The following is a 20,134-nucleotide window of genomic DNA, read 5'->3' on the forward strand; positions in this document are numbered from 1 at the left end:
TCCCATGTGCTCCCCTCCAGTCAATTCCTACTCCCCCCACCCCATAGGCAACTACTGTTTTTTTGTTTTTGTTTTTGTTTTTGAGGAAGACTGGCCCTGAGCTAACTGCTGTCAATCCTCCTCTTTTTGCCGAGGAAGACTGCCCCTGAGCTAACATCCATGCTCATCTTCCTCTACTTTATACGTGGGATGCCTACCACAGCATGGTTTGCCAAGCAGTGCCATGTCTGCACCCGGGATCCAAACCGGTGAACCCCGGGCTGCCGAGGTGGAACGTGAGCATTTAACCACTGTGCCACCGGGCCGGCCCCAACTACTGGTTTAATTTCTGTTACCATAGATTAGTTCATTTTTCCTAATCTTAAATTTTACATAAATGGAATTATGTGCTATTCATTCTTTTATTTATGGCTTTTTTGCTCAACATGTTTTTGAGAATCATTCATCTTGCTGTTCTTTTATATCAATAATTTGTCAGTGTTTATTGCTGATTGGTATAACATTGATGGCTATACCACAATTTACTTAGCTATTTGCCTGTTGACGAACATTTGGGTTGTTTCCAGATTTGGGCTATTATAAATGAATGTGCTATAAAGATTCTATACAAATTATTTTGTGGCCATATATTTTCACTTCTCTTGGATAAAAACTTAGAAAAGGAATTGCTGGATCAAAAGGGAGGTGCATATTTACTTTTAGAATGAAACACTAAACAGTTTTTCAAAGTGTTAATATCATTTTGTAATCCCACTGGCAATATATGAGAGCCTCCACATCCTAACCAGCATTTCATGTTGTCAGTCTTTTATTTTTATCTATTCTGACAAGTGTTAAATGACATCATACTTTGGTTTTAAATTGTATTTCCCTTTTCATGTGTTCACTGGTCATTGTATATCTTTCTTTTGTGAAACATCCATACAAGTCTTTTGCCCGTCATTTTTGCTTGGGTTGTCTTTTCATTACTGACTTGTAGACATATACATATATTTATTATAGGCTATATGCTATATATACACACACATATAAAATATAATTCCTTAGTCAAATTAATGCACTGATGATATTTTCTCAGTCCATGTCAATTTTCATCTTAATAGAATTTTTTGAAGAACATAAGTTTTTAATTTCGATGATGTCCAATTCATTTTTTATTCTTATAGGTAATGTCTTTCATAAAAAATCTTTGTCCACCCAAGCTACAAAGATTTTTTAAAATTTATTTCTAGAAATTTTATAATTTTAGCCTTTATGTTTAGATCTGTAAAGCATATCAAATCAATTTTTGTACATAGTATAATGTAAGGGTCAAGATCCACTTTTTTCCATATATTTTTCCAGTTAATAACTCTTTTTTTGAAAAGACTCACCTTTATCCCATTGAATTACCTTTGTGCCTTCATCAAAAATTAATTAACTATATATGTGAGGCTATATTTACAGACTATTCTGCTCCATTAATCTATTTATCTGTGTATATGCCAACTCTCCATTGTCAAGATTACTGTAGCATTATAGTAATTCTTAAAATCAGGTTATTAGAATTCTTCAACTTTGTTCTTATTTTCTGTGATTTTTTTTTTGGCTATTATTTATCCTTTGCATTTTCACATAAATTTTTGAATTAGCTTGTTACTTTATGTCAAAGAAAATCTGCTATAATTTTGGTTAGGTTTGCAGATCGATTTGGGAAGACAACATCTTTACAATATTGAGATTTCCAATTCATGAACATTGGATATCTCTCCATTTACTTATTTACTCCTTTAGTTCTCTTAATAATATTTGTGTTTATTTTAATGTAGATTTCTTGCATGTTTTTGTTAAATTTGTTCTATTGATGGTGATTTTAAAGGTATTTTTAAATTTCATTTTCCAATTTTTTGTCAAACCATGTAAAAAATTAACAAGACAAGTCATCTAAATTAACATCACCAATAATGGGAGAAACTGACATTATAGGTGTTTCTGGTAACGCTCTGAAAAGAATACAACATCCCTTATATATTGTACATGGCAAAAACACACAACTTGAATCAAGTTATGGGGATTCCTCAAACAAAGGCAAATTGAATATTTTACAAAACAATGAGCCTGTATCCTTAAAGAATATTAACATCAGGATGGACAAGAAAGGCTGAGAAAGTGATTCAGATTGAAGGAGGCTAAAGAGACCTGAAAACAAACTGCAATGTATGACACCAGTTTAAATGCCGAAATATTAAAAACAAATTAGCTAAAGTACAACATAGGACAATTGGCAAAATTTGAAGATAGGGTATATTAGGTAATAGTCTTGTATCCATGTAAAATTTCCTGAATTTGGTAATTAAGCTGAAGTTACATATACGAATTTGCTTATTATTAGTTGATAAAATATTGAAGTATTTAAAGGTGAAGGGTCCTGATCTGTGCAAATAATTTTCAAGTGGCTCAGCAAAATAAGTAAATAAAGTATGTATGTATGTTTGTTATACAGAAAACATATGTATGTTATACAGAAAATGTAGAGAGAGAGAAAGCAAATGTGGCAACTTGTAAACAGTAGCTGAACTTATATTAAGGTAACATGAGAGTTCATTGCAATATTTTTGCAACTCTTCTGCAGGTCTGACTATTTTTCAACATAAAATTTTAATTAAAGTGATGATAGCAGATTTGGACAGATGGATCAATGTCTCCTGTCATTTGTCAAGAATAATGCTAATCTGGTTGCCACTTGAAAGACAGTAGTAAATCTTGCTTTGAGCTGCCAAAGATTTCAACCATGTCCAGCTCATTATGTTTTGTTTGGAGGCAGGACAATGTTTCCCTGGAATAAAGAGCTGAGGAAGAAAGCAGGGCAAGGGACAAGAAGAAATTGCTCCTAAACCAAGAATATGTGCTGTTCTTTTCTATGACTAACTTTTCAGTAAGGCTAAATAAAAATAATGCTCATTGAAAGCCTGCGTGTGTTTTTTCCATTTCAGTTCATTAAGAGGGGGAAACAGTTTCAGCCAAAAATATGACCACTCATACTAATGCAACTTCCATCTCCACATGTTATATAAATTCTTCAATGTATTTATTCAGGTGTTTCTTTATTCCCTGAAACTTCATTTAGCAAATATAAAGTGACTATGACACCATAAGTCAACAAGAAAACAGACAGATAAGTGTGGAGGGTGTAATTTCTCATTCCTCCATTTATTTTGCCCACATCCTTCTGGTAATGTTTGATCATGGGCAATGACCTCCACAACCAGGGGTAATTTAAAAGGAATATTTAGTTGAATGTGGAAGGGAAGGAGAATTTTTATAATTACTGTTATTCATAGATTTCTTTTTTTGCTTTTTGCGTTGTAGCACTGCAAAAGCTAAATTTGTTTACAAACAGTTTTCACAGACAAAGATGATTTCCTTTATGTTTGTACTGGAACTGGAAAAATACAAACAAAATGAGAACACCAGCTGTACCGCTTTCATTTAACTTTCCTCTGAAAAAGAAATTCTTACTCCTTAATTTTGATTTTTGATAATTGCATTTTCTCATTAAGTTTGGAAAGATTAATTCCCTTTTGAATTCCTGAGAACTAACAAGTTTACTTTGTATTACCAATCTGAATTAATTAATTAAATTTTTGTTTGTTTTTATTAGAATACTGATAACTTTCTGCTTTAATGCTGTCTGTCCCAACTCTCTGGAGTTGTTCCTCCTACTTAATGAACATCCTTTAGGTAACAAATATTACACCCAAAGCAAGGCTAATTTTATCACGGAATTACAAATAGACTAACACATATGACTAAGGCCTAATCGAGAAGCTGGAAAAAAGTGGTTGTGCATACTCCCGGCGTACACCCATGCTTTAACAGATTCAGAGGTAAAGATCCTTTACAAGATCTTTGAGATCAAAGATATCCTGTAAAGGACTGTTGACATTCAACAATGAACTCCATCTCTTTACTTTTAGTCCATTCTGCTCTCATGACTCACTGAGGTTCAGAAAGTGGTTAAGGTTAATTCCTTTACTAAGAACCTTCAACGTGGTATTTATGGAGAGATTCATTTGTAGTCTTATTTCAAAGAGGTCAGCAGGTGCAATATATTCTTGAGAGGAATTCTGACTCACTTTTCCAGATTGCAAGATACTGTCTTTGTCTATGAAGTAAGCATTTTAGGCATCACAAGAATGAGTCGCTACATTTTTAAACTCACCAGTTTCAGGAGCCCAAAAACATTCATAAAAAGTCTGCCCTATGGAATGGTATACATTTGAAAACCTTGATACACAGTGCCAGATCGAGGGTGTTCATACATCCAGTCTGTCTGGTCAGTCTTGAATTTTTTCCTGTTTTGCTGGTATAATTATTAATAATTTCCCCTTTTAGTTTAAACAGAATCCTGCTCTGGATAATAAGTTACATGTTCACCTTAGTTATGGTGCCTATATTTGGGTATTTATATCAACGTATTTTCTTCAAATCAATAGATTTCAATTAATTATATATGTTTGCTTCAAATAAGATTTATCTTGATTCCTACTAAATTCTGGGGGAGGAGGGGCAGACTGAGCTTAACTTCACTGTGACTTGAGGAACTTTCGCTTTCAAAGTACACTGGTTTCTGGAATACCATTAGTGGAATTGGTGCAACATAGCTGCAAGATAGCTATGCACAGAAAAATTGTAAGAGCCCACGTTGCTCAGACTGCTGACATTTTCAGGGCAACCACACCGAAAACGAGTTTCAGCATTTCAAAATAGGTCTAGAAAATAAATTAAATTATACAGAATTTGATTGATGACATAATAACCAGGATAAAGTCCCTGGAATTTCACATTTTAAATTTTCAAGAAATACTGCTGATTTCTTCTTTCACCTACTGATGTCAAAATTTGCTTCACGTTTTTGACTCCATCACACATGGGGCTCCAAATTTCCTTCTGAGTGCAACACTCGGTGAGCATATCAACTTAATATGTATTTCTAACCCAATTCGTTTTCACAATTTTTTTCTTTTCATATTATTTTATTTGTTAACACTTACATTGCACTTACTAGGTACCAGGAGGTGTTGTAAGTGCTTTTAAAAATATAGACACATTTAGTCCTCATAAAATCCTATAAGAGAGCTTCTATTGCTATCGTAATCCCCATTTTACTGATAATGAAGCTGAGGACAGGGCACTTAGGTAATTAGCAAAAGATCACATAGTGAATATGCTCAGGATTTAGGCAACCTGACTCCAGAGTCCATGACCTCAGCCACTATACTATGCTCCTTCTTTATCATTCCTCTCAAATAGGGAAGAGATGACTTCCACATTATTGAAGAAGTAACTGACAGATCAAATGATGAAGAGAGTTTGCCTCATGTTTTAATTCATTCGTTTATTTAAAGAAATCATTTGTTGAGCAGCTACTCTGTGCAAGGCACTGTAGTAGGCACTGAGGAAACAGAAGTGAATTTAAATTATTTCTAAAACACTAGAGGCAGGAATTTGTCTAACTGCATTTAAGAGAAGATTAAATGCCTCCAAATTTTCTAATTGCATTTCAGAGAAGATTAGATGCCTTTCAATTTAAAACCTTTAAATGTCTAAAATGCAGAAACAATTTACACTCTTCCATCAAGATGGGACTTGACTCTACATATGTGGGAGCTGTGTGTGTCAGGGACACTGCATGGACAGGAGGTGGCCTGAGGTGGTACCACAGAGTTCTGAGGTCATGGGTTCTGAAAGAAGACAACCTGCACTTAAATTGCAGTTGTCACATACTGCTTGGTGCAGCCTGGGGAAAGTCGACTGACTTCATCATTTCAGTCTGTATAATGGGAGCAATCCAATACCTACTTCATAGGACGTTGTGAGGATGGGGAAAAAATGAGATTTTAGGAAAGTATAGGCACATTGTAAGTGCTCAATAAATAAGAGTTATTAATATCCTTTAAAGTGTTCAAACCACACTCTATTATTTAATTCATCCCAGTTACAGAAAACATACAAGTTGTCACAAACATATAATTTAACAAGCCCAGTCTTCGAACTCATTAGCAGGAGACTAGTGTGCATGAATATAAATAAAGTAAAAATCAATAAAAACAACAAAATTCTAGGATTTGATTTTTCATTTGAGTTGTGGTTAAACTGGGTGTGGGGATGGGGAGGGGGTGATTATTCTGAGTCTGGAATAACGGAATTGGTAGCAAGGAGGCGTTTGCTATGATATTATAATGTCATTAGTTCAAAAAAAGTTTTCTGGGTTTTTTAGTGCATGTTCCTTGGAATCTTTAACAGAAGTTAGTACACGTTACTTCTGCTGGATTGAAAATGAAATACCTGGGATTTCTTTTGTTTGGCTTTTCTGGGTGTTCCAATATGCAGCTAAAGTAGTTATAAGGTCAGGTTCATCTTCATTCTTTATATTTTAATTTTTAAATTCTCTGACCTCAGACATTCCAACTAAAATCTCTAAGCCCTCTCTTCTGGAAATTTTTTTAATGTTGCTAGTGATTTTTGAAATGCCATATAAGAAGTATTTATGCAAATACCTTTGCCTATTTTTTTACACTTGAGATTTTCATTTCTGTAGCTGAGCTGTAACTCAACTAGATATTTAGCTTTATTTTCTATTATTGAAGAAAAATAAAGAATGTTATAAAACTCTTGCTTGGTAAAGATTTAAAGAACAGAATCAGGATCTCTCACATTTCAAAAAAATAACAAAAAGTCCTAACAGAACTCTTTTAAATGAAGTATTCTTCGGAGGGAAATTTATCATTGAAGTTATTGGCATCTCCGAAGAGTCAATAATGAAAACAAAATGTGTCACTTACACTATACTCACATTGTTGTGAATATATTTAAAATAATGAATGTTAGTAGGTATGAAATTGTAGTAGGATACCTTCTGCTCACTCTAAAAATATGAACTGCGAAGAAACAAGTCCTGCAATTTTAGAGTGAGAACTTACTAGAAACCGACTAGCAGGAGAGTTGAAGCTGAGCATCATTAGTGGCATTTTTGCACAGTCCTTCACTGGGGGAGGAAATTCTGAGAACAGTAATCTGGGAATCCATAAATCCTACTGAGTCTCAGTCAAGTGACATTCATTATAAAGAACACCTGGAGGGAAGACCTGACAACTGAGTCACAGCTAGAAAGATCAGATTACTGGAGCTCTGCATCTCTTGCTTAAGCAAGGCAGCCTAGGAAGAGAATGATCTTTTCCTGCAGTCATTTTAGTAGTATTATATTGGGATAAAGTTAGGGGTTCATCCAATAGTAATGTTGAGTTTCTGTCACTTATATATTTCCTACATATTATTGTGTAATTTTCAGCATTTGATGCCACTTACGTTTTATAAGTACATTTCATTTCTGTTACATGGTATCCTAGCCAAATGTTTATTTATTACAAGTTTATTACCTTTCAATCCTATCACTTTGACTCTAAGCTAAAGTATAAAATTTAAATATACCTATGTATATGTATAAACACCCAGTTGCGAACTACCAAGTAAAAATTATTCCCTAATCAAGATTTTCATCATAGTTTCCAGAGATAAGAAATATCAAAAATAACTTAAAATCCAACTTATTCCAAAAAGAAAGGAGAAAAAGTTTACAGAATGCTGCTAACTAGTTAATAATTGGTACTAGTTTCTGAGTCTGAGACTTGGAAAACTGCCATCAAATTACTAAAATGAAAATGTGAATGTGAAGAGCAGTGTTTGGAAGGGTGACCCCAGTGGGAGGTGGGGCATCTAGTTTGGACAATCAGCTACTGGAGGATTCCCACTGCTCCCTAGGTTTGGCAATACTGGGCACTGTTTTGTTTAAATAATAAAATAAATTACCTCAAATATTTTCTACTTGTGTTTTTCAATAAAGATTGTGGGTTAAATACACTGACCAGACAATAAGATACTATTTTTATTGAGTTGAGGAAATTTTAAAAGAGTACCAATTTTACTATACACAGTAAATGTGCAATCAAGTGCACTCTCTTTCAGCATATAATTTGATATGAGGTACCAAAGATTGATATCCATGTTGTTTTATCCAGAAATTATACTTCTAGGAATATACACTAAGGAAAAAATAGCACAGGTGTGCAAGATAGATGCTTGGGTTCTTTGAATGTTTTCATAATAGTGAAAAATTGGAAATAATAAAATGTTCAATAATAAGATGCTGGTAATATTTTATTTCCTTTAATGATGTCCTCTGTAGATATTAAAATCACTTACAGATTGTTCATGTGTTCAATATTATATAATCATTAAAACATATATGTATTAAGGATAAATTTCTCAGTGAGGAAAACAGGATACAGTTGGAACATATAGTGCTATTCTGGTCTTGGAAAAAAAGTGTGTGCGTATTTGTGTCGAAAAATTATAGACAGAATACATGCCATCATTTTGATAGTGGCTTTCTCTTAGGTTCAGGATTATTGGTCTTTGGTCTTTTTTTTCTGTTTGTTCTCTGTATTTTCTAATTTTTCGACAGTGGAGTTAAACCACTTTGAGAGAGAGTAGAGATATGAAGTCCTTGCGGAGGTGGTGAAATCTGGTATCAGGATGTGACTGATGAAGTGTCTGCTGATACCATACAGGCCTTACAATCTCAACCCCTGATTCTGGGTTTGGGAAAAAGAATGAAATGTGTTGGGAAACCAATGTATGTATGGGGCTGTTTTCAGTGTGTGGAGAAAAGCAGCAGCAGAAGAAAGAATAATTGCAAGGTTTTATAAGCATTCTATCATGTGTATTCAACTGTTCGGACCATTCACCTCTCTCTGAGGCTAATTGAAGAAGGGCGATTAGTTTTTCTGTCTCTTTAGAAAGAGCTACAGGTTATTAAGTATTAGAATAAATTGCTTCATAATATATAAACCATATGGCAGCAAGTTTAAGTTACTCAATTAATAAGCAACGTAAGCTGTTAATTTTTATAACTCCAGGAAAATGGCTGGCATGTGATGTTGAATGAATGAATGAGTGAATGAGACTTCTCTAAAACCTGCCAGCTGAGATTTTTCATTGGTAAACAGGTGTATTCCAGGGTTCTTTTAAATCTTTATTTTTGCTCTCCCTCCATTTCCTTTTTTTTAAAAAAAGTGTGTTAATGAATCCCTTCAAAGAGTTCAATCTTGAATAGAAGAGACAGACATAGAAACAAATTATTACAAGATAATTTCATAAGTGTTCTAACAGAGATAAGGAAAAAAAATGTTAGGAAATGTGGACAAGTTTGCCTGAGGAATTGAAAGACCATGCAAAGGAGAGGATGCTGGCCTCTGGGAGGAACTCAGAGGCACAAGAGAGTAGGGTGTGTAACAGGACCTGAGTATGACATTTGGCCCAAGATGAAGAAAACTGGAGGTGTTTTAAGTAAACCAGAGATTCTTCGCACCAGTAAATTTATGATTTCCCTTTTAAATACTGTTGGTGGATTTTATGAAATCACATAATTTTGCCAGTTAATAAAAGTTTGCTGTGGGAAGAAAAAAAAGATAAGAACACAATAGAGCTTCTGCTACTGAATCACACTACTATATGAATTTTCTTCCAGACTTCCTGGATAAGGACTAGACAAATAGTAAACAAAGGGCAACTAAAATGTCCCCCAAATATAAATTGACCATATAATTTACAATCCAAAACAGGGACACATTTAAGAGTGAAAAAGAGTGCCATTAATGGTTATGCAAAGATTACAGGCATATACTAGCTATCCTCACTCTATTGAAACTGAACATTCTGCCAGATAGAGATTCATTTTGAATTGATACATGATTATGCTAAATGTGTGAAAAATTTTGCTATCTTCCCCACAGAAATCATTCCAACAGTGACAAGGAAAGAAATCTTAGCAGGGCAAGAGAAACTTACTCAATAGACCCATCTGATGCTATGAGAGGTATAACAAATTCAGTGTAGACATGTACCTAAGGTCCAGCTTAAAATAAAAAATATCTAGGATAAAGCTTGCTTCATTCATCTTTTGGTGTGAATAAAACTGATAAGATTCACACCTTGGGTAATCGTTAAGAATCTATGATTAATAACTAGAGTTAGGGCATATAGGACGTGGCAGGGTGAGGTTTAAAAAGTGTATCATTTGAAGGCAATAAGGTTTTCAAGAATAGACAAATCTAGATTTTAAACCTTGTCTCCACCTTGCCCTGTGATCATCAGTACTTTACTTAACTTCTCTGAACCTCAACTTAATCTGTAAAATGGGAATATCTACTCCCAAAGCTGTCATGAGAATCAGACAAAGTAATTCATATAAAGAGCTAGTCACAGAATCAGAACTCAATTAATATTAGGCCCTTGGGAGAAGATCTAAACTGGGGGCAGGGCTATGAACTACAAGCATGGAAATTAAAACCCAGAGAGCACATTCATGTGTGTGAAAGACTTAAATAAATGTATAGCTAAAGATCAACTGATTAATACTATTAAAGAAAACTGATGGTGTATATAGGAATTTTTAGCAAAACCAGAAGAAATGTGAATTATTTAGCTAAGAGAAGTAAATGGGAATCTGATTAAAAATTATTCACAGAATACACAATGTTGCATAGCTCTAAAATTGATTTTATTAATTGATGTGATCTTAATTAGTATATTCAAAAACCTCAGGATAATTATTTCAATATGTGATCTTTTCTAGCACAAATAGATTTTATTGTTTTATTAACATATAAATACCTTATTTAGTTTGTCCTAGATTCTGTTTTTTACTAGATCTTTGAAAAATTGGTTATGAAACCACCACTAATTTTCTGCTTTAATATCCATCATCATGCCCATCATCTTGGGTCATTAGTACAGATTTCACTGAATAGAATTAAAAAAAGGTGTTGTGAGTCTAGAGGTCAATAGTTGGTATGAGAGGTGACGGTCATTCATTATGACATGTTTCTCAAAACCAGTGCTTCAAACAACATGCAAGAATTAATGTCCTATCAAAATAAAGAATGACAAATAAAAGTACTATTGAAGAAGGAAAAAAAAAACAGGAAAAGGAAACAATAAACCAGCAATGGTGAGAGTCCATCACCTGTAACAGTGTCTTCTGCTCCATTGTCCAGGAGGAAAGAGCAGGTAAAGGAAAGCAGTGTGGCCAGGCAGCCTTGCCAGGCTCAGCCTGGTGTTGTCTAGCTTGAGATTATTTTACAACTGAGCCGACTAAGGGCAGAAATGCACCCACAGTCCACTCTCACTCCTTCTCCCAAATTCTTACACACCAAGCACCAGCCAAAGCTGTTTGACCCATTTTCACAGTAAAAAGTAGTGTGGGACATTCCACAAAACAGTGAAAACCCTAAAAAGGAGTTTGTATACAGGCAGACTCACTTTTTGTGAGAGAAGGCCACAGGGGGCTGCCTAGGCCAGAATTTGAGCTGTCCACAGAACGAGTACTTTGATTTTCTTAATTAGATATGTCATGTAAGTTAAAGGAGCAAGAGAAAGATATGGAATATTCAGTCAGTCCTACAGAAGGCGATAGGAGCCTGGTACTTGGTTTTCTCATAACCCACCTGTGACAAGTGGCAATCTGACCTTCTCAACTGTTCAGTGATAGGACAAATTTCCTCACTATGCTGATTAATGTCTTACTGCTGCCTGATTCTATTGCTTCTTGGTAGTTCAGTAGTTTTCCTAAATGCTGACAGCAAAGAGAGAGAAAACATTCATTTGACAGTAACTATTATTTTTATTATTATTAATAAGGTACCTTTATTATTGTAGATTTAACACTCTCATTATTGAGTGACCCTGAGATCAAGCTTCATTCAATTAAGAATTTTCCATAAAACACTGAGGGGTAAACCGTTGTACGAGATATAAAACGCCAATACTGTGTAGCTTGTGTGGTCAGTAGAGGAACGGCATCAAACAGCAACAAATTCCAGTCAGAAAAGAACAGAAGAGAACTTTGGGTTTGGCTATTACATAGAGATTGTTGGAGACACTAGTGAGTTATTTCGATTTGGTGGTGAGTGAGTGACACTTTGGAGAGTGGTTAATAATTTCTGATTAATGCTTTCTCTCTAACTCTTTATTAAATATTTTTCTAGCTATTTGCATACTTACAGGCTATGAAGATGATTTAATACCTTAGCTTATGAAGCAAAGAAATATGTCCATTAATAAAATTAAGGTGAAAATTATTCTTCATATTTTAGAAGTGTTCTCAAAAAAATAAGAAAAATCAAAACATCATATTTTGCCTATAACTTACTTTTCTAAAGACCTCCTGATCTCAATCTGTTTCTTGTTTCCCCAACTCTACAGTACCATCTCTCATCCTCTTTTCATTCTTTGGGTGAATACTAATTGAGCATGTACTACATACCAGGCACTCTTTCATGTCTTCAGGACATAGAAATTAATAATACTTGATATTTTCTTGGAAAAAATTTCCAAAAAATATTTTCTTGGAGAAGCTCAAAAAAACAGATAAAATTAATCACAATAATACATAATGATATATGGCACACTCCAGGTGCTCCATTGGAGTCAAGAGCCAAGTGTTACAGAGACACAGAGGAATGTTAAATTAATATTCTGGAGCAGGCAGTGGGGGCATCAGGAAGGACTTCACAGAGAAGTCTTTTGATTTGTCTTTGGAAACATCATAATGGTTTCTTTAGGGTGAGAAACTGAGGAAAGTCACTCCATTCAGAAGACTTTGCACTGTTTATTATAGATAAAGGAAAACTTCTAAAGCGTGAGAAAAGTTTTGGTGACATAAAAGTGCAGTTTATTTGAGAAATTCTGAGCAGTCAAGTATTATTGGAACATAAGATTTGTAAGAGAAATGGAGTTGATAACATATTCAACTCTTTGATATTTATTGAGCACACGTTATGGGCAAGAAACCATGCTAGAGATAACGCTCAGTACTTTATAGTATATGACACATTAAATCAGCCTAACAAAGTAGACGTTATTTTCCAAATATCTATCAGAAAAGGAAATTGAAGTACCAAGAAGGTAAACTTGGTCAAGTTCACCAAGCAATTGTCAGAGCTGGGAATCAGCTGGTTCCTCTAAACATATCCTACTGAAAACCCAAATGAATTCAACTTTGAAGGGCAGCGAGTATGCTACTAAAGAGACTAGAGCTTCATCCTGAGAGTTTTAATGAATTAAGACAGGTTTTTAAACCAAGGTATGGCATAAGTACATTGAGCAGCGGATATGGCAAAGTGTTTAAGAGCTCAGGCGGCACCACTTATGAGCTGTGTGTGATTTGGTAAATTACTCCGTGTCTCTGGGTCTCATGGTTCTTCCCATAAAATGGGGTTAATAAGCATATATCTTACGGGATTGTTGTACTCATTATTTAATATATGAAATTCACTTATGATGATGCTGGCTCCAATAAGTCATCAGTGTATGTGATTCTAGTTTCAGAAATAACTGTCTGATGTCATTGTGGAGAATGCATTCCGAAGAAGGATGAAGAGGGCTTCAGCTTGGCAGTGATAGAAAAGTGGGGGTAGCATTGGGAGATATTTCAGATGTAAGCATTGAAAGGAATTGATGACTAATTCAGTTTATGGAGGAAACAGAGGTAAAAACAGAAAATGACCCCAAGGTTTCCAGTTTAGATGGCCAGATGAATGTTGATGTCTTAACATTTCATACTCCAAATGCAACTTCCCTGTGAATCAATTATCCCACGACTCTCCCAGCTGCTGACTGCCAGTAATTGATTTAGTGGCTATTTATAGCAAAAAAAAACAAAAATAAAAACAACGTTGGAAACCAATAGAAGCCAGAGAAGTCAGTTTCTCCCACTAAGTATATCCTATGCCTATAGTCTTAAACTGACCTCATTCTCAAGACCTTGGGTGTGAAAATAACTGGGCAGTTATCTCTCAAGCCAGCGGACAACATGACTTCTTTTAGCACCAGAGCTGCTTAGAGGTAAGGTGTTGGTGAGTGGTGAAAAGGGACTGATAAACACAGCCATAGTTTTAGGACATTTTGGACATTTCAGGACATCCGCAGTTTTAGGACGTTTTGTTTTCACTTGGAACAATGCTGAAACAAAATTTTCAAATTGTGAGGAGAGTTTCTTTCTTTTTTTTAATGGGTGTACTAACCCCTCTCCTGAAACAATTCATAGGGAAGCACTGGGTGTTTTTATGCTTTTGTGGTGAGGAAGATTGGCCCTGAGCTAACATCTGTTGCCAATCTCCCTTTTTTTTTCTTCCCAAAGCCCCAGTACATAATTGTATATCCTATTTGTAAGTCATTCCAGTTCTTCCATGTGGGATGCCACCACGGCATGGCTTGATGAGCAGCGTGTACGTCCGCACCCAGAATCCGAATCGGTGAAACTTGGGGTGCCATAGCGGAACAGGCGAACTTGATCACTCGGCCATGGGTCTGGCCCCAGGAGGAGCGTTTCTTGAGAATTCTTATTTTATCAACAAAAACAATTAATCAAATTTAAATTCTATACAATATCCAGAGTCCATGAGATGTTATAAAATTTAAGTATGTAAAAGAAATGCATTTTAAGATTACTGTTGTCACAATATTCTATTGGATGAGCATGAAAATTTATAAACTGAAAGTTAAAATGAACACCAAAACAAATTATAGGCAAGATAATCCCTGCAGAACTTTCTTATTGCTTGAATTATACACACACAAATAAACTTCTATGCTTCTCTATAAGCTACCATCTATATCTCTACTACACAATTCAGGAATCAGGAGAGCTGAGTATTTTACGTGTCATATAACTTACAGAAAGCTATTATAAAATTTACTTTTGAGCTATTAAAATTTTAACTAAACTACATTACGTCTTTAATAAGTTAGTATTATGTATAAAAGACAAAAGGTGACAAGAAATACAAATAAACAAGATTATTTCAGAGTTGAGGAATAGAAGAAGTGTGGTAATTAGCCCTAAATTCTATTCTTCATGTATCTAAAAGCTTCTTCGTTTCATAGTCTATATATTCCCTTTTCTTTAAAAACAATTTCATGAAAACAACTTGGGGTTTAGAAGATAGAAACGAACACTAGTCACTGTATAATACAAACATCCTGAGAGCAGAGACAGTTCACACCCTCCATTGCTGCTCCTCCTAGTGTTCCTCTACTGCCCAAAACAGTCCCTTAGAGAGAGGTGGCACATTCGATGACATCAAACCAAAACCTCTTCTGAGTTTAGTTGAATCAAAGGCTGCCTTTTTGCTGGTCTCAGCATGACAGGTGCCCTGTCTGGTTCTGGATGGTCCCTGTCTGGATCAGGAAAGGATTTCCCTCAGCCTCTTCTCATCCTTTAGTTCTTTAAAAGCAACACAAAGATAGGGACACTTCTGATGTGTTAACAAAATTGTCATTGCACTATGTCTGCAAGCATAATGGCAAAAATATAGAAACAATCGGACATCTAAAAATAATGCGTTTGAAGTCCTGTTTTTCCTACTGAGTTAAGACTTTTGTTTCTCTTGGAACAATTTACTTTGACTTTCCAAATGTTTAGCGTTGCTTCAGAATTAAGGTAAAAGTCACATGTCTAAATACGCCTGACGTGGTTGAGCACCTCACCTACTAGCTCTATTCCATGACATACCCCAAGCCAGACAAGCAACAAATTAAGGAATGACTAACTAAACTATTTTTTTCTGTTTCCTTACTATTAACATCGTCTCCAAACTATGAACTAGTTAACAAGTGAAGTCTTGTTATTTCTCAATCACTAATGCTAAAAAGGTGCTTTTAAAGTGAATGTATTATGCTTTAAAATACATGCCCATCCTTATATAAGCCTCAGCGTAATTATAGTTTTGTATAATTAGAGTTTCAAGTCAAAAGATTTACAGCTTTATCACCTCAAGCAATATTTCACAGCTGCCAAGAACGATTTATGCAATAATGACTTAAACTGTAAAATAGAATCCTCAAAGGAAGGGCTGTCAAATATTCCTACTGCAAATAACTAGGCTTTTAAAAATTGATATTCTGATAAACAGCAAGTCCAGTTGGACCTAGTAAAATGACGTAAAGTTGCATGGTGGGAAGTGTTGCTCCGCAATAGTGATGATGCGGCTCACCACGCATTGCATCATAGATCATGGGTTTACACCGCTTGTAAAGCCTCTAGCCAGTTTACGGAAACAAGCTTTCAGAAATAATACCGTGGTTACATTTTTGTTACTCCAGTATAAGTGAATGGAAAAAGTAGAAACAGAATATTTCAACTTTTTGTTAATATGCTCATTGTGCTTATCACATCCCTATTCATATTCCTGTGAAATGCTAAATAAAGAATAAGTAAAGGAAGCATTTACTGTATATACTTAAGAAACCAAGAACCTCTCAAAAGCAAATGACCTTAATAATAAAGAATTAAGGAATCTTTGAGAAATAAACTAAAGAAAATGTTGGTGATTTTGTCCCTCCCTGCTTTCAGAAATGTAGAGTGGCTGGCATGTCTTTAAGAGGTAGGACTTTGAAAGCATTTGAACTTCACAAGCTCTGACTGATTCTGCAGTTGCCATGTGAATAAAGCCAATACATTCTGAAGATTCTATTCAAGGTATCTGAACTAGTAGCAAAAATACAAGTTGATTACATTCACAGCAAATAAGTCTTATGTGTCTTCACAATCTAAAAAGATCATTCAAATTAATCTTTTTCTTTGGAAAAAAAAGAAAAAGCTTGACCCATCACCTCATGTTTCCCATATCAATAAAAACAAAATAGGCAACGTTTGCCATTAACTCTAAAGGTACCCAAGCTCTCATAGACTGAGTCACATCTGAAAATGAAGCCAAAAGATTCAAAATCATCACCAAAGATTGGTATTTATAACTTAAACAAGCTTCCAAATAAAGATTCCTTGTCTAAAATGGGGAAGTTTTAATTCATATAACCAAGCAAAACACTCAGATGGGAAGATTCGCATTAGTCAATGTACCAGCATCTTCACTGCAGAAATTTTTACATTCATGTTTGTGATTCCACATTAAATCTCTTTTTTTAGGTGTTTTGGGATCATTCTACACACTCACATTGTACAAGTTAAACTAGGTTTCAAAACATCACCTTTCCACTTGCAATGTAATAAATAACAACTTCTATTTGAAAACATTGCCTGAAAAATATAGTTAGTATCTAAGTGATCCAGACAGTCCAGATTCATTTTATACTTAAATTCTATAAGTTGAAAAAATTCTGAAATGTCCTAGAAAACATAATGACCACACGTGGACCAACACGCCCTGCAGTAACCACAATATAGATGGTGTCAACATCACGATAAATATTCAGATGGGAAAAAATGTTAGACATTCAAATTATTCCGAAAGCCCAAATTGTTGGCATCAGATACACACACAAAAAAGATGAGTTGCTTTGGGTAGTGAGAGCCTCAGTCCAAGAAATGCTTTCAAGACAACAGAGCAATTAGGCTGTTTCTAGTATGCCAACACTACTGATTGAAAAGTGAGGGAAAAATGAGAAGAACTTTAAAAACAGTCTCTATGTTGGTTGAAAATCATAGAATTGTTTTCACTCCAGATTAATCCAAAGTTACACATACCTGTTTTTCCAATCATAGTTAGTCACACATACCCACTCAAGTTGATGTTAAGAAAATCCAATGATTAAGAATTGTATATTTTCTATCATGAAATATTTAATTATCAGAAAATAAGAAGAAAAGTTAAAGCTTTTCCCTGATAGAATTTTTTCTCTGTATTTTACCAAATGATGAGTCATTATATGATACAGGCTATAACACATCACTCATTTACAAAACTTAAGCATTACTTAAAAATCTGACTAGACACCGCCCTGTCTCACTGATTTCTGTCAATAGAATAAAAGGAAATAAATGATAATGCAATATCAACAAAACTAACTGCTGTGTGCATTTTTAAAATCAATTTACCTTTAAGTCTTAATCTGTCAAATATCATTAGGTGTGCACATCTGAGAATGTATATACTTTAAAATGGGTATATCTGAATATTTGAACATATGAGTTCATATACATATATATTGCAAGTTGAATGAATGCATGTCCATTAAATGTGTATTTTTTAGGAACTATTATAAGTCTAACATATTTATGCTCCAATAGCAAGCCTGAAAGAAGGAGGAGTGCCCTTGAAGTTGAGGTATGACCTTAAGTTTGAGATGCTAGTTTTGCTGCAGCTGTAAAAATGAGTACTAATAACTCCACAGTATCATAGTTCCTTTGCTGCATTTCTTATTTTAGGGCAAATCTTGAATACATGAACAGCCTTTATTATTTGAATATACATAAATTTACAAGACCAATTTTAGAAGTTGCTATATATCATCCTTAATCTTGAATAAACAGGAACAAAAGAAACAAGAGGTATTGCCTATCCAAGAAAGATGTATCACTATAATAGTTTTAGTTTCGGATATACAGTTTTCAACAAGACTTTGTGAAATATTTTCAAGTTCAAGCAAATAAAAGTCTATATTTCTCTCCTACCAAATACATATCAACGCAACCAGTAAATTATCGGCTTTTACATTATTCCTTAGAAAGGGGAGAGCGTAAGACTGATTTGTGGCATTTTGTCCCCAGTGACATTAAGTTACTGCACTTTTGAAGAGTACAGAGTACCTTTATTCAAAGAAGAAATTGTTCCCACTAGTCCACTAATGAGAGTATTCATATTACTTGAATCCCAAAATACTATGAGTAAAGCATATCTCTACAACTGAATATTTGGGACTTCTCTGCACATGAACTTCCAGTAATCAGTTGTCAGAATTTCATTTCAATGGAATCAAACACAAGGAATCCTAAATAGATAAACTTTACCATTTTTGTGATAGTAGGTGACCTCCACTTTCCTCTCCTCTGACCCCAGCAATGCCTGGGCAATTTGGGCAATATCATGCCTCTTGGTCTCGGGCCCATGGAGAAAGTCGCAGGTACACGGCTTTTGCATGACATCTGGCCTGGAGAAACCAGTCATCTCGCAGAACCCATCGTTGCAGTAGATGATGGCACAGTTCTGCACTCTGGCATTTGCAATGATAAATTTTTTATCTGTAATAAGAAGATAGTAAGATATCTATTAAAAAGCTTCCACAAGATTCTCATAAACACTGGAGCAATTTGTTGCATGATGGATCTGAAATGCAGGTGCTTCCCAAATTGCTAACTGGCTGGACTTTTAAAAGGAAAAAAAAAACTTAAAAGTGTAATTAAGGATCCCAGTGGTTTTAACAAAAGGTACTAAGGAACTGCTCTTCAAATTTCAAGAATGTAATTTCCCAAATAGTTTAGTTCTCAAGCCCTGTAACTCTCAGGGGATCTAAGGCACACTCAGACAAGCAGCTGGCTCATTGATATTATCAGAATGCCATTTAATTGTAAGGTAAATATTTTCAAAGCCAAACAGTGACACATCAGTAGCTGTCAAATTTCTCACTTCAAGCCTGGCCTTTAGAGCACAACTTTCTCAAAGTAGGCATTATTCTTGGATTTGGCTTTTCTCTAACCCTCTAAGACATACTACAAACCTCAAATTAAAAAAAGAAAGAAGAAACTATTAGCAATGAAACTATTTCACATTAATTAGCAGTTCAATAACGAAAGGTTCACCTTTCTATAACATATATTTTCCAGAAGAAATACTTACACACACATACACATACTCAGTAAATATCATGTTAACACCTTTTCACTTTTACTCTGGGGAATCTTGCACTTTTGTGTAGTAGTAAGGATTTTAACACAAAGGGCTTGTTAATTTTGATCACAGATTATATTTACTATTTCTAGGTAGAATGTGAAGCAGGATGTACAAGTTTATTTTGTACACAAGGTACTATATCCTCAAGTCACTAAACGTAGTGCAAAATAACTGCAAAATGTACAACATAAATGTGTGTTAAGGTAGTTTTAAGGAAATGTCGAATATAAACTCAGTATAGGATTTAACATTAATGTATATATATATAACAATAATTCATTTCTCATAGTTATTCCTCATGAGAATGTTACATTTCTCTGCATTCAGTCTTTGTGGGGTTTACTCATTACACTTCAATTTTTAAATTTCTAGGCTGAAATTTAAGGGGACAATGTAGGGACAGAAAT

The 20,134-nt window shown here is 34.6% G+C and overlaps 1 protein-coding gene across 12 annotated transcripts in view; it reads right to left on the bottom strand.

The window, feature by feature from the left end:
• KCNH7 (potassium voltage-gated channel subfamily H member 7) overlaps nucleotides 1–20,134 on the bottom strand; it is a 472,129-nt gene that overhangs the window by 451,082 nt on the left and 913 nt on the right. For all 12 annotated transcript variants that reach the window (XR_011528781.1, XR_011528782.1, XR_011528780.1 and 9 more), the window contains exon 2: nucleotides 18,848–19,078. Coding sequence is in view for 8 of the 12 variants with exons in the window: in XM_070581419.1 (XP_070437520.1) it covers nucleotides 18,848–19,078 (231 nt within the window). In the remaining 4 variants the exon portion in view is untranslated. The remainder of the gene's footprint in view (nucleotides 1–18,847; nucleotides 19,079–20,134) is intronic.

The sequence above is a fragment of the Equus przewalskii genome, chromosome 17, assembly GCF_037783145.1.
Source record: "Equus przewalskii isolate Varuska chromosome 17, EquPr2, whole genome shotgun sequence".
Lineage (NCBI taxonomy): Eukaryota > Metazoa > Chordata > Mammalia > Perissodactyla > Equidae > Equus > Equus przewalskii.